The following is a 15,727-nucleotide window of genomic DNA, read 5'->3' as shown; positions in this document are numbered from 1 at the left end:
TCTGGCCCCTGGAAGAATCTGCAGACTCCCTGCGCACAGATGATGAAGATCTCCAAAGGGGAGTCCGGACTCTGGAGGGCTTTTCCCGCTGACACTCCCGTCGTTGGAGTTTTTGGCCTGGCTGTTATCGCCACCCCTGCTGCTAACGACAACAGTAACCCACCACTGCTGCGTAGGGGGACTTAAAAGTGGGATCAAGCTTATGATGCAGGTTCTTTGAGAAGCATTACGTCATTCCTCAATCAACAAATGTGTCCAGTCAACATGACACATGCATTTTTAGACAGAAAATCTCCATCTTTTTCTGTTTTGGGCAATATGGCCTAAAAAAAACAAGTTATAGTGAGAAACATGGGGAAAAAGTCAAGTGTACACATGATTAACAACAACAGCAAGTGGCATCTTGAAAAAAAAAGACATCATGGATTAATAAATCAGGCCGACTTTCCTTCTTCAAAAGCTAGTGTATCGTGAATTTTGGCCCAATTGGGTCATTTCTTAGTACGTAGGCTATAAATGTAAACTTTGTCAAATATAAGCCTTGTACTTGAGGTCATGAACTTGTCAAAAATGTCCCCGTAATCAGGATTTGACCTAATCTTTACCCACTAAAGCCTGATTAATTTTGCTATTAGTGTGCAATGTGTACACGTACGTGTATTTGTGTCATATTGTGACATATTTCCATATTTGAATCTTATATTCACACAAAAATTGACTTATTTTTTCTTCCTCTTGTTCTGTTTTTATTCATTTCTTCAATTCATGTTCCAATGTACGTTTTGTGTTCTTGGAAGATTAAGATGACAACCCAAAAAAAAAGGCACAAATCCACAAGAAAAGATCAAGAAAAAGCAAAAAGAGGGCAAGCTTACACACACACACACACGAGTGAGATAGTCGTCAGAGGAAGAAGAAAAAATCTATTTGTTGATAACCAGTCTGGCCTTTAAATGGGAATTGTTCATTCTGGGTGACTTCCCTCTTAGTAACGTTTGACAACAGTACTACGACAACATTTAAAACAAAAAAAAATAAATAAATGCATCTTTTTTTGTGTTTTTTTTCCATACAGTCCTGCAAAGTGGTCCTTTTTTTGTGGGGTGGGGGGGGGGGAATACAGTACAGTACAGTACAGTACAGTACAATCCTTGGTGGAGGTCTGAAGATGGCTTCAATGTTCTGGAGAGTTGACGGTCAACTTGTTTTTGTTTCTTTCCTTCTCGTTTTTGAGTGATTTGTCAAAAAAATCTTCACATGGAACCAAAAGAGCGTCTCGCTTGGACATTTTTGCACAAACGTGGACAACGTCGTCACGTCACTGAACGCCACACAAACGCATGCATGTACGCTCATGCACACACTGTCAATATCGCGCTTGGTAATGACGAATGTGGCAGTTCATGAAACCTGGCATGGACATGAAGAAATGCATTCTTTCATATTCATGGTAAGTATCATTTTGACCGTCACAGTCTTATGAACCCTATATTCAAATTAGTACATGTTTTAATAATTCTAGCAATAAAAAGAAAATTTTGGGGCCTCTTTTAGTGGTCATGGCAGTTATTGCTAACACTGGATAAGATTGTTTATCCACTGGAGAGATGGCGATAAACTGATGTCTAGTTTTTAAATACAATACCATTTTTACAGGGATTGTACTTTGAGAAATTGACATCCGTGACAAAAATCTGTTTACTAATTTGCTGCCATTGATGGCAATAGGCGTCCAATTCATTTGGACTGGGAACGTCCAATGGATTGGACGTCTACTAATTCATTCATAGCAGAAGCCTGCAAAAAAGCCATGATTGGACATCTAGCCTTGTTAAAAGTATTTCTTTGGTACCTTTTCAAGACATTCCACAGTGAAAACTGGATTGAAATTCACTTACAAGTTGACCAAACCATTTAGGAAAGGAAACGTTCAGATTTTGAAGGTGGATACAAACGGATTAGACGGCCATTGCCGTCAAAGTTTTGCCAAGACTGACATTAACAAGTACCAAACTGTGCTTTTCTGTGAAAACGGACATCAAGACTTGAATTAATTTCATGTAGATTATGTTTTTTTTCTTCACTGGAGGGGGGGAGGGAAAAATGACAAGATCACACCCGCACACACACAAACGAACGCAACACACAAAATGTCACAAAGCAGCAGAATATTGCCAGGGCAAAAAAAAAAAAGCTAAAAATAAAAAAAATCGACCAAAACAGACACATTTAAGGAAAGAAAAAAAAATGCAAAGAAAAAGTAAAACATGAGCAACTGGTGAGGAGAAAGTAAACCCACATAATTACTGATAAAATCATTTTAAAAACCCTGTCATTATATATCTATATATATGTATGTATATGTATATGTACAGTATATAAATACTGCATTATTGGATACAATAACGAGGCCCCGTGAACCACCCACCCGGCATGTGAACAACATTGGAATCCATTCATTAAATCCTAAATGGCAGAGATGAATTTCTCTCTCTGTGGTTTTGGGGAAATGAACCAATGAGTAAACGGACTTATTGATTTTCTACCAGACGCTGGTCAACCAAAGTGGAACCAAAGTGGGGCGTGAGGACGGACAAAGAGAGACGAGGGAGGGTTCGACTACCTGAAAAGTGGGCAAATCTGAGCCGGGGGAAATTGTGGTCGGGGTTGGACGAGGAACTCGGGTGTTGTGCGGGTTGACACGGGAGGGAGGACGACGTGAATTGGCTGGTGTTTGGGTAGTCGGGTCTGAAAAACATTAAAAATATATTCTATATACAGTATTTTCAAGACTATAAGGCGCACGCTCAATGAATGACACATTATAATTTTTTCCATATATAAGGCGCACTGCATTGTAAGTCTATTTTGGAGAAAATGTAAGACTTTTAAGTGGGCCTTATAGTCGTGAAAATGTAGTACTTTAAAACACATTTGCATACATTACATACTAGAAAAAGTTACATTTACTAGGCTAAAATGCTGGCAATATTTGTACTGTTAAAAAATCAATATTGCCATTAATAGAGATTAATATCATGCAAGAAATTAAACTTTAGAGTGTTCTTAGGGTATTTACTTAGTTTACCTACTAGTAACATCATTTTGTTTTTCATTTTATTGATATATATTACCACATTTTTTAAATAGTAGTGGGCACGGTCCAGATTCTAACCTGCACTCTGCAGTCAAACGTGCGAACTACCGAGGTAAAAAAGCATGCAAAATTACCTGATGATCAGCAGCATTCACCGTCTCAGTGTCGACCTCAGTCCTCAATGGCCACCATTCCCTTGACGGGATCCTTAACTCGCATCTACAAGTGGAGGAAACACAGCCACTGAGCAAATTCCACTCGCTCCATCCCACCTTCCTCCCTGACCTCATCTAGTTCCTTGCGCGTCTCCTCCTCCATGCTGCGGATGTCCTCCATGTTCAAGTCGATCCACTTGTCGATCCAGCAGAACAACTGACGGTGGAAGTTGGTGAACAGGCGTTTCTCTTGCTGCGGGGCAGAAAAAATTAAATATCGGGGAAAGTGAGTGGCGGTCGGTCGGGGAGGACCCAAACATGGATGACGCTGACCTTCTGGATGAAGCTCTCCACTTTGCTCTGCAAGCCCCACCACTTGAACTTGACGGTGACCAGTTTGTAGGCACACATGTGTGGGCAGTCTTTCTTGTTGGGAAGCTCCTTCTGCATAACATATTGAAACAATGTAAGCTCATTGGCTGAGGGAAAACAAGGTGATGTGAGAGTGACCCATACCCGCCAGTCCGGTCCAAGTGGGCCTCGTCCCGTCTTGGTTGACTTGTACCTGCAAGGGTCCTCCTCTGCTTTGTAGTCCTGTGGAGACAACCCATATAAAACATTAGTGTCTTTCAATGTTGGCCTATTGCAAATTAGTTTCTCGGACCTTGGGCTCGACTTGGGTTCTATCGGCGATGTCAATGTAGACGACGTCCACCTTCTTCCAGGTTTCTGCATCCAAGCCATGCACCTAAAGTAGTCCAACAATATTTTTTAGAAAATGCAAAGATCATCTTAAAAAAAGCTTTACTCAAAAAAATAATTTTATATATTTATATTAAGTTAGGAGAACTTTCATCTCGGCGTATTTCACTTGAATTTCCAAGTTTTAAACAAAAAATCTACACAATAATTGTCCTAAATCATCAAAATTCAACACTTTGTGTGGTTACATTGTCCTGGCGTCCAAGGTCGGGTTTGTGCCACGTCTCGATTTTGATCAGGAAGTTCTCCTTCATGTATTCATTCTGTGAAACGGTGAAAAAAAAACACAACAAAACACTGTCACGCGGCCTGACTACCGTCGCTGTCTCTAGGAGATCAAATGTCTCCTGTCAGTCCTCACATTCTCTCAAAACGGTGTTTTAAGAGGACCTTTACGTTGTACTTACAGTGATGACTGTGCAGGGTGGACGAAGGCAGCCAATGAAAAAGACAGGAAAAATAAACAGACTTGAGGGAAGACAACATTTGACAATATGCAGAATATTGCTGTAGTTGTTGTGCGATTGCAAGCATCAGGTGATCCAGTAAATTATTCAGGACCTCCATCAGGGTAGCATAAAACCAGGCTCATGTTATACAGTATTCTATGGCATTTTAAGGTCACAGATAGAAAGAATATTACCAGTTTTTTTAAGAAATGAGAACAAAAATCATAAGGTTAAACTCATTATAGTTTCAAAAAAGTCTTTAAATGATGTAATAAGAGTCATAACATTAATATTTTATGTGATTTATGTACTATGGATGGATGCAGCAATTATGAGGTGGCATAACATAAGGGTAATGTTAAATAGAGTGTGCTGGAGAAAAAATGCTATTTTGCGAATGAAAAACAAGTGAAGTTAGGTAAAATGGTAAAAACATCCTAACATTATGTATTTTGTATGTTTCACGACTGTGAAATATGTTTTTTTTTTGTCAAAATAACTGCGTGTTACCTGTGCGACAATACGGGTACGCGTTCCAGGCTTTCTCGTGGATGTTGAGAGCCGAAGCAGGAGCTAACATTCTGACAAAGGACGGCACTTTACTGCAAAAAAGAGAATATTTGATACAATAAATTATTAAAAAGTAACATTTCATGACAGTACAGTTGTGTGTTTGCTGCCAGTTCCTGCAAAAATGTCCTTTCTCCTGATTTAGTGGCTACATTTCAACCAGTTTTCAAACAATTATATTCCTGCAATAATCCCAATGTTCTTACAGTCGGTGTGAAAGGCGCTGGGGATTAGCGTGAATAATCTCACCTCTGCAAGTGGTAGATTTTGTGCGTGTATTGGCCCTTCTCGCCATCTTTCTCATAGGGCTCATTTTTCAGCACTTCCACGCCTTCGCCGCCACCCGTTTCGTTCTTGCTGGCTTCGGCCACCGAGTACAGCTGGCCCACTTGGTACTGCCGAGGGAGACAAAAGTCTAACGTGGCTTCTTTTTTTAAGATTGATTATGTATTATTTTCTCATGCTTTTATCCCCACAACAAGCCCCCCTCCCTTCATCCCCACTATGTACAATTGCTGATCCACCAACAATGGTGGCCTTTCTTTCTTAATCACATCTAATCCACCGCGTGCGTAAATCTGGACCCTCGACGGGACCAGGTCTTGAGACCACATGGGACAGAGGACTATGTTGGATTTAATATTCATATTAAATTGACGGGCAGTGGTTTAAAAACAACAATGTCCATTGCCAAATTAACACAACTACTATACAGACATCTTATTTTATATTCATTTTCCGCGGGGGTGCTGGAGCCTATCCCAACTGACTTCAGGCACTTGAGATAATTTCTATTTTCCCCCTATTTTTTGTAATTTTTTTTACAATTTGTTGTATTTTTTGCCTCCTGGGAAAAGATTTATATTACATATTTGTACATGTTTTTTTTTAAATAAAAGCAAAGATCCAGAATGGAGGAAAGTTGCAATTTAAAAATCTACCTGCTCTTCTATGCTCATTTTTATGTTGGCACGAAAAGAAATTGGGATGTACTTTTACGAGCCATCAGAGACTTTTTAAAGCAGTTCGATTGAAGACGAGCATTATTATTTAACGTCAAATAGAAGTGAATGTTTGGAATGAAACCAAGTCAACTACTTATTAATATTGAAAGAATGCACAATACTTAAAATCTGACTCAGTACAAAATTCCTAGAACTACTCCCCATATAATCTAATCTAAAATAATCCTAATATGCAACTCACCTCCTCCACAGAGATAGGAAGAATCACCCGACTGCGAACAAAAAAAAAAAGAGCATTAATACAAAAACATGGCAAAGGACGACACTTAGTTGAGTCAAGCACTTTAAAAGAGATAACTCACAGTCCAAATAGTGAAAGCAAGCACCCAAACCGGTCGCCCAGTTTGACATAATCCCGCCTTTCGTGTCCTAATCTGTGGCTCGACCTCAAAATGACACAGCTGCTGGTCACGGGACGATCCCAACACAACTAAATCGTCGATGATCTTAATTGCAGCTCATTGGTTGTCATTCACAGTGATTGACATCCAATCTAAACCAATTTAAAGTAGGAAAATAATTTAGGCCTGTAGTGTTCATATATAACGTGATTGTGGATTATATGACCCAAATTGTTGGTCACAATAAGCATAATTATGTTTGTATTTGCCGAAAAATGTCGTGTGGTTTCAAAATGTGAGAAAAATACAGATTTTTCAAATATTAATAACATTAAAAATGATAAATGTCCCATCACGTGGCGTCTAATCGTCCTTCTGCTGCAAAAATGAAATGAGTTTGTCACTCGCAAACGTCCAATCAGTTCATTCACTGCTTCTACGTCACTTTACCACGAGTAGACGTCCAATCCAGCGTTCATTCGCTCTCACTTAAACCGGATTGGACGTCTAGCGGGGCCACCGACACATCAAATCAATGCGATCACGCCATAAAATAAAATAAATAATACACTAGCCTGTACTAAATATGACGAGACGGCCTTGTCCTTGTCACCAGGCCTCAAAAAAACCCTCCAAATCTTCCATTCCTGACAAGGCCCTCATAAAAAAAAAAATCCTATCATCCCCGCCATCTCTGCACACATTCCTCCAGAGTGTCCTCGCTAGGGTTTCACCTTCAACATCCATCAAGAACATGGAGGAGAAATACAAATACACGCAAAAAGCCGCTCTACTCTTCTCCGCATTTCCTTCCATCTGTGAAGGGCACGACGGCACGTGAGGATGACGATGATGCAAAAAAAAAAGCCTTCAGCATCTCCCGCGCTTCATGCGGTGGAAATATGACATCCACCCCCCCCCCCCCCCATCCTCGCATCCTCAATGTCGCGCGTTATTCACATAAACGGGCTACTACTCACAATTCTTTGATGAGCATCGTTGGCCGAGTGGATGCGTGGATTGGGTTGCCAGATAAATGCGTCGAGGCCCCGGTTTGTCCTTTTTCTACGGTCGGCTCGCTATGTCATTCTAGCTGCACGAGACGGCGACTGGCTGCTGCCGTGCAAGATGACTTCCTTCCTGTGCGCGGCCTGCTGCGGAAGAGCGACGCCGTGCATGGGAGGGGAGGGGAGAAGAGAGGAGAAGAGAGGAGAAGAGAGATGAGGGGAGGAGAAGGGAGGAGAGGGGGGGTGATGACGGGCGAGTCCATTCAACTCATTCAAAAGGGGGGGTGTTGGGATTAAATGGAAGCCATTCAGAGAACTGTTAACTCTTATAAGGGCAAGGGACCATTTTTTTGGGACAAAGTGTGACGTAGACATGTAAAAAAGTGCCTTTTTGTAATATAAAAGTATACAAAGTCACATGCCGGCTAAGTTAATTCTAAAATACTGCACTATGTAAGATATGTGCAATATCTTAGATGGTGCAATGTTTTAGAATTGACCTTTGACCTAGCCACCATGTGACTTTTGATACTTTTATATTACTATTTATGTTGTTTTTTGGGGGGGAAATGCACTTTGTGGAGCACAGCCGTGTATGAGGAATATAAAGGCTTTTGATTTGACTTGACTTGCCGCAAGTATGATTCAATTTGGCGCCCTTTGTTGGTCGTGACCTGTTGACCCAGTGGAACCTCCGCGAGGTTTGCTCCTTGATCTTGGAGCAAAAAAAAAAAGGTGTAAGCACCCCTGGTTTAAAGGTTAAGCAAACTGGCAACTCACTTATGAAAGAATGGTGAATATACCTTTAAGAATTTGACGTTGGCGTCATGTCAGGCTGACTGACGTCACGATTGGGTCGGCGTCATGACAGATCCCGCCTATCCGACTGCAGCAACACGGGACGTCACCTGCACTGGGCTTTGTGGGATCTTGTGCCCTCCACACAGCTACAAAAAGAAATATATGAAAATATTAGATCAAAATAAAGTCAAATAGATGATGAAAACTATACAATGACACAAAAAAATCCACAGTATATATCAAATACATATTGACATAGATGGTTCAGAAACAAGGTTGTGGTTTCCATCAGGTCAAAGACCTCCAGATGTCTCCTCCGAGTGTCTCAGGTCCTTTTAATCCAAAATTCTGAAAACGTGCCCACGTGTTCGGGAGAGTCGGCCATTACGTAAGAGCGAGCCGACGCCGCTGCCATATTTAGAGCGCATCTGCATCCCAACGCCAGCCTCATCCGCAGCTTTGCCCTTAAATACATGAATGGAGAAAGCAATTGATGAAAACTCTCGCCTCAGTGTCTGTTATGAATGCCTCATTGACCCAAAAGTCGGAATCAGACAACTAAAACATGACTACTAAAACAAAAACACTAACAGAAAGTTCTTACAAACTAAAACTGTACAAAAACTAAACAAAGAAATAAACTTGAGAGGGAATCGCAACATAATTCCCTACACAAAAAAAACACGGGGTTTGAGTACACAGACACAAATTGATGCCAATCATAAATTCAATCCCACCAATGGCAATTTCCCAAATTAGGAACAATCCAATATTTAGTTGAATTTACTAATAAATGCAACTTTATTCAACATGTCATATCCATTTTCTAGCATACATTGTAGTACTTGAAGTATTGAAGTATTCAGTCATTTAGTAGCGGGATGAATAAGAAAAATACATCTTAAACCATATTTGTTTAAGCCTTCTTTCAATAGTTCTTACTTTCTTGCATTTGAATAAGTGCAGCAAAGCACCTTGTCATCCATTTACATCCTTTCAGACAATTTAGGGAAGAAAAGAGCAAAGTTTGAAACATTAAGCTGCTTACATCCGCCAATCGTCTGCTCGGAAAAAACAAATTCAGTTATTCATTAATTGCTATTTCTTCAGGGAACATGTCGGTGTGGAATTGACTGCCCCTGTGATTCAAAATGACAAAAAACAAGTATTAAAGTACAACAGCTCAACTCCCACTCAGCTTAAAGTGCATTTAAGCGTAACCGGATGTTTGGTCGCCAGTCTTTTGGTCAAATGTACTTAGATATTAAATCAATGTTCTGCATGGCGATCCTCTGCAGGAAAGCAGTTTTGCGTAGGCCTTTCGAAAGTCCCTGTTCAAGGCCGGGTAAAGGATAGGGTTCAGGGCAGAATTAAAATAACCCAACCACAGGAGGAACGATTGAAGTCTAGTCGGGGGATTCATATGTTCCTCGATTCCCGTTCGGGTGAAGAAGGTGAAATAGGGGAACCAACAGATGATAAAAGCACCCAGCACGGCAGCCAGGCTCATGGTAGCTTTGTGCTCTTTGGCCGTGGCCGCCGAAGATGCCAGACGGGCAAAAGATGGCGTGGCGGCGCGGATTCGTTGAACCTGTGAAATGAATGACAAGTTAATCATAGTATATATTCACAGACACACTTATATTAAAATAAGTTCACATTTTGTGTCATGTAGGGTACAATATTAACATGTATTTATTATTATTATTTTTTCATTTTGACATAATTTTACTATTCATTTATAGGGGCTAAAAACATAAGTGTTGATTTTATTGATTTAGTTTTTTAGTGACTCTTTTTGGTCAACTACATATACACAAAATAAGCTCCTATTTTGACTCAAGTAGGCCACAGTATTAACATATTTGTCCTATATTTTAACCACAAATTATTTTACATTTTTTTATGATTAAATAATGTTAAAAACAACAAGTATTGATTAAATTTACTGACTTCAAATGTAACAATAGTTAACCAATGCCCTTCTTATTGACAATGTTAGATGTCCAATTGGGACTACACAAAGCTTGTATAAATCTATCAATCTAAATCATCCAAAATAATGATTTTAATCCTAAACAATATGAATTAAAAGTGAATAAATCTGCTCTTCTTACCTGCTGGCGTGCCACTCTGAAGATACACAAGTACATTCCACACATGACGAGTAGAGGAAGGTAAAAAGAGCACGAGACGTACAAGATAATGTAGTTGTTATTCCACTCAAACTGGCAGTAGCGTCCTTCCCGGTGCTCCTGGCCCACGTGCCAATCCGAATGCTGCACCCTGTAGTCCGCCGTGTTCCATCCCAAGTGGATGGGGAGGAAGGACACGGCCAGCGAGACGCCCCAGATTGCCGCCACGGCCCCAGCCGCCCTCGGGGCGGTCACCCTGGACGGGTAACGCAGTGGCGCCGAGATGGCCAGGTAGCGGTCCACGCTGATGGCCAACAGGCTGAGGATGGAGGCGGCGCACAGCATGACGTCCGAGGAGATGTAGATGTTGCAGGCCTTGCCCCCTAGGGGCCATTTCCAGCGGCGTAACTCCAGAGTAGCGGAAAGGGGAAGCACCAGGAGGCCCAGGAGGAGATCCGTCACCGCCAGGGACACCACGAAGCAGTTGGACTTGCGTCTAAGTTGGCGACTGAGGACCACGGCCAGGCAGACCATTGCGTTCCCGCCCACGGTCAGGACGATGAAGGTGAGAAGGATCAGCCAGTGGAGAGCCGTGAAGATCGTCATGCCTGCGTAGAATCGCTCAAACAAAGTCGTTCTTGCTTGGAAGGTTAGAAAATGGAAAATACTTCACAAAAACTGGCATTTTCTTAACTAAGGAGGTCAAAAAGTTACCAAAAATGCAATATATTGTAAGGGTGCACCCAAAAGGATGGGAAAACTGGCTCAATGTTGATGGACCGCAATACTTTTGGGAAAAATAAAGTTTTTGGAAAAGTAACCTGCTTTGTATTGGCCTCCCAGCCCAAGTTTGGGCAAGTGGCTGTTTTTCTCAAGTTATACCTTTACTAGATGCAAAAATAAATGATTAAAGTCTGTTTTAAAGGGTCAAAAAGACATGTTGACCTTTTGGTCCAAGCGGAATTAATGTGAGTAGGAAAGAATGACTCATATGATTCACTTCTTCTACCTGCTGGACATAAGCGAGTACTGAGTGGATGCTGTTCTTTGGACATAAAATGTCCATAAAACTATTCATAGAACTACTAATACTAATAATAATAATAATTTCACAAATTAATTTTATCTGAAACACTACTTTCCATTAAAATCCAAAACTAAGAAAAACATGGACTAAAATGGCAAATCTTGTCATAATTCATCCATCTAATTTAGATATTTCATTTAGATGAGACCATTTAGATACAATAAGTGGGCTAGCCAAATATTGGGATTAGTTCAAATGAAAATATTTCATGTAAAACAGTGATTAAGAGTTATTAATATTGTTGTCTCTGGCAATAACAAGAATAATTAAAAGGAGTCTCTAAGCTGTGTTGACTGTCAATCATCTTGCACGATCGTGTTTGGGACTAACGAACGTCGTCCAGGAGAGGTTTGATGACTACCATTACGCTTCCAAAGCCTCTCTGGAGAGGATTTTGAGGATGGAGGAGTGACGGCAAAGCCCAACTAGCCTCCATACTTGCATACTTTCTTGTCCCCAGGCAACACTGCCACTGAGCTTTTGTGTCAAAAACACTCATTAGTTGCGTTTGCAAACACGCCAGACCCAAAAAAGAGGAATAAATGGCTATTTGTAACCATTTTTTGGTTCACAAAATAGAAAAAAAGTTAAAGTAGAGAATATAACAGTGACATGCAAGCATACAGTGTCAAAAAATACAGTTTTCTGTATCTGAATTTTCACAAATGATGTTATGGTAAACAAGATTAGTAAATATTATATACATTTATATTTAGTAATTTCCACTTTACACATGCATACTAATAAATGTATGTCATTAATATTATAAGCTAATTTAAGTACAAAATCTATTTCAGGTAAAAGAGTAAAATTGTTTTTTTAGGAGTAATATTTTAGTTTATGAAAAAGGGCAACAACAAAAAAAATACCCAAAATCTGACCCCAAAAAGAGCCTCAACATCCACATATGTGGACTTTGCATTTTAGGAAAAAATGTCCACTAGGATTGGACGCCTAACACCGTCAATGGTAGCAAATGAAACATTAAAACTTCTAAACCTGTTTGAGTCTGCCCGGCAACCACCTGATTAGAACCCTGCAGAGTTTTTTGCCTTTTTTCTTGGACTTCTTCAGAGTTTTCTTGAGCAAAGCTACACTCAATTGTGGAATATTGTTCCTATTTTGTCCTCCAGGTGAGTGTCCATTAAGAACCTCCAAGAAGATTCTCTCCTGTTGTCTGAAGTCATACTCCACGCTAAATATATTAAAACATATCATCACCACAAAATAAAATGGAGGAGTTACCGCGAAGGGAAGGCAAACCTGTAGATGACGCAAGCAGTCTTTTGGCAGGTGGAACAGTTTTTCACATCTTGTCCTGTTTTGGAGCATTGTTCACTGTAGTAGAAAACAAAAAGATTTTAGGGGAAATTTTGATGTTTTTAAGTAGTATATCTGCAATTATGGTAGCAGAGTGGTCCAAAATGACCGCAGACTTTCACAAGCTATTATGATGAGAATGATTGACAGAGACATTTTGCTGGAAGCCCTTTTTAAGCTGCACTACATTGTGTCTCTCTTTAATAATTAACAAACATTCAGGGGGGAAAAAAAACAGAAAAACAAGTATGTGCATTTTCATCATGAAAATGTGTATTTTTGTACTGTATTTTTCCCATAAAAACTGGATTTCTATTTGGAATGCGCATTTTGAGTGGAGGGGCCAATAAATGAATGTAAAATATTGTGTTAGGTAGTAATATTGTGACCTATAATGAGGATTAAGTGTTTTAAATGACCAAAAATAACTACTTTATAATGGGTTTGTTTGTTTTTCGCAAAATAATCACATGAAAAATAACATTTATAAAATAAGTAGTGCATATTTTCTTGTTTTATTGTCTGTAGGGAACATTTTCAAAATATTGACTAGCTCCAGAGAGTATAATCTAGCACTTCTGTATAAAACACTACATCTAAATCTGATATTATGTCAGAAATGGACTACTACGGCTTTATTCTGGGTGGAATAGTTGAAGCGGAATAACCATTTGAGAGTATTTCTTACCCATTGGCCTCCAGGTCTTGAATGATGTTCAGAAGAGTAGCAATTCTGTCCTTGTTGGCCGCCAGACTGGCCTCCACGCTTTCAAGTTTACGCCATATTGCGGTGGCGGATTTACGGGAAGGAGGAAGAAAGGGGGCCGCTTGGGTCGCACTGGGACCCGCCGCCGCCGCCGCCACGAAGTCGGCCGAGTGGCGCTTCGGGGCGACTCCGGCGTCCCCCGTGACGACGTTTCGGAGGGATGCGGAATAGCAGTTTTTGCAAATTGCCTTTGCAATGAAACACAACTTTGGCGAATGGCGATGCACGTCTTTTCTTCTCGCATTCGCCCCGTTTCCTTGTTGTTTGGCGTTCATGTGAGCCCGCGGAGAAGAGTCGTTTGACTTAATTGGGCGAACGCTATTTTGAGAGGCTTGTTTTTCCGATCTGGGTGGATACGGATTTAGCTCAACCCCGATCAGATCATCACTCATTTGCTTTTGGTTAGTGTAGAATTCTTGATTAACTTTGACAGTTGTGTTCAGTAGGCTTTGTTTTTCATTTGACTGACGGCTACTTCTGTTATGATCTTCAGATAGGTCAAGTGATACGGTTTTCCTTTGCGATTGGTCGGTCTGATTAGGAACTGAAGATCGGAGAGACTCCTTGTGAGTGGTATCTGAGCCAGGGTCAGTTTTTGGAGGATGGCAATGGAATGAGCCACAATAAATGGAGTCATTGCTTGGTTTCAGTGTAGAACAAGATGACACGCTAAGGTTCTTTTTGTCTTCTTTTAGCGTAGATGAAGGGTTATTATTTGAAGAGTTCCTCTGGGCGGTGTTTCCGTTCAAAGCGTAATTAGCAGGCGTGGAGACGGGAGCTGACATCCAGCGTTTAGAGTCAAGCATCACACTAGTAGATGGCTTTAGGGAAGCTATTTTTCCACTATGTGCTAATAAGGAGTTGGAGGACGCCATTGATTTAGGATCATGCTGGTCTTTGGCGTTCTTGTTTTCTTTTAATTGTAGATTTCGTAGGACCGAGCTTGTTTCGACGACATTTGTTTTGGCTTTTAGTTGCTCCGATAAACTGACGGGAATTTTCGGTGATTGGCGCCTGGCGTCTTTTGTTTTCGTTCCACTGAGAGTCGATTTTTGGAGAAGAATTTTGTTGGTATTTTCCGTGGACATGACGGCCGTTTTATACATTTGGACCATTTCTGGCTTAGTGTCTGATGAGTGTCCTTTGGATGTTGAATAAAAATGAGCTGGAGAGTTTTCTAAAGTCGCATGCACGGACACACATACTTTTTGTAGATCCTTGGAGTGGATTTGCGTACGTGGATAGTTTGATTTGGTCGCTGTGGCCATGAGAGGAGTCATGGGATGACTTAAGATTTTGACTTTTGTTACATTGTCAGAGGTTTCTTCGGAAAAAGCTCCTTTTACTGAATGCATCTTTGCTGAAATCTCAACAGCCGCTTTTCGTCGGCCTCCGCACTGGTTGCAAATTTGTTGTCCGGGATGGGCCAATCGCGTCTTCTCGCTGGACTCCTCCACGTCATTGAAGGCCAGTCGTCTTCGGTCAACTGGACTGGATTCATTATTGTCAAAACTGATGCCGCCCATTGCCTCTGAATCGACGACGCTACCGTTGGCGTAGCGGAAAGTACTTCTAGTCAAACGAGGTTGGCTTGACTTGATTGTTGTGGGCGCTTTTGTCAAAGATGTTTGGAAAGTCACTTCCTTTTTATTCTTGGAGTCGCAACCTTCCTTGGTGTTGGAGAGTAAAAGTATTTCATGGCTCATTTGGGCTCTCTGGTTTGATGGCGTGCGGAGTTTATACGCGAGTCGCTGGCGGTGCTCAGAAGGTGTGCTCCTCATCCCTGGGGACGTTTGCACGGCAACGCCACTGCCGTCGTCTCCCGTTGTTTTCCATCCACGCGATCCAACCAATGCCGGGACGCCCAAAACTGGGACCGGCGTGGGAAACTCGGCCGCACGTCTTCCCATCTTTTGACGGATTGCTTCCAACGTCAGACAATTCCAGAAATTAGTAACCGAAACGTTTGGTCGCCGGTCTTTTGGTCCCTTTTGGTCGCCAGTCAAATGTACTTAGATATTAAATGGTACTCAGATATTAAACAGCCATTTGACCGTCAATCCAAAGACCGGCGACCAAACATCCGGCGACCAAACATCCAAGCACCCCACAAATCATATCTGAAAGCGAAGTAGAAAGAACCGTATTATTCTGAAGAAGTGACTGTGGGAAATTAAGTAATTTTATGAAGAAAATCATCCAAAAATTTGGC

At 41.0% G+C, this 15,727-nt stretch overlaps 2 protein-coding genes across 2 annotated transcripts; both read right to left on the bottom strand.

Annotated features, from left to right (window-relative positions):
* Positions 1 to 1,104: 1,104 nt before the first annotated feature.
* Positions 1,105 to 7,607, bottom strand: pitpnab (phosphatidylinositol transfer protein, alpha b). The gene is made up of 12 exons (XM_077739941.1): positions 7,380 to 7,607; positions 6,240 to 6,270; positions 5,283 to 5,428; positions 4,974 to 5,065; positions 4,422 to 4,429; positions 4,203 to 4,277; positions 3,917 to 4,000; positions 3,769 to 3,846; positions 3,586 to 3,696; positions 3,383 to 3,505; positions 3,232 to 3,316; positions 1,105 to 2,748 (listed from the first exon to the last, which is right to left on the bottom strand). Exons 1-11 carry the CDS (start codon positions 7,394 to 7,396, stop codon positions 3,269 to 3,271), a joined length of 813 nt encoding a protein of 270 aa, XP_077596067.1. The 5' UTR covers positions 7,397 to 7,607; the 3' UTR covers positions 1,105 to 2,748; positions 3,232 to 3,268.
* A 1,382-nt stretch (positions 7,608 to 8,989) lies between these two features.
* On the bottom strand, positions 8,990 to 11,394 carry hrh2b (histamine receptor H2b). Its single transcript, XM_077740823.1, has 2 exons — positions 10,325 to 11,394; positions 8,990 to 9,798 (listed from the first exon to the last, which is right to left on the bottom strand). The coding sequence occupies exons 1-2, from the start codon at positions 10,946 to 10,948 to the stop codon at positions 9,472 to 9,474; spliced, it is 951 nt and encodes a 316-aa protein (XP_077596949.1). The 5' UTR covers positions 10,949 to 11,394; the 3' UTR covers positions 8,990 to 9,471.
* Positions 11,395 to 15,727: the final 4,333 nt, after the last annotated feature.

The sequence above is a fragment of the Stigmatopora nigra genome, chromosome 19 (genome assembly GCF_051989575.1).
Source record: "Stigmatopora nigra isolate UIUO_SnigA chromosome 19, RoL_Snig_1.1, whole genome shotgun sequence".
Classification (NCBI taxonomy): domain Eukaryota; kingdom Metazoa; phylum Chordata; class Actinopteri; order Syngnathiformes; family Syngnathidae; genus Stigmatopora; species Stigmatopora nigra.
This window is presented reverse-complemented; position numbering and strand designations above follow the sequence as displayed.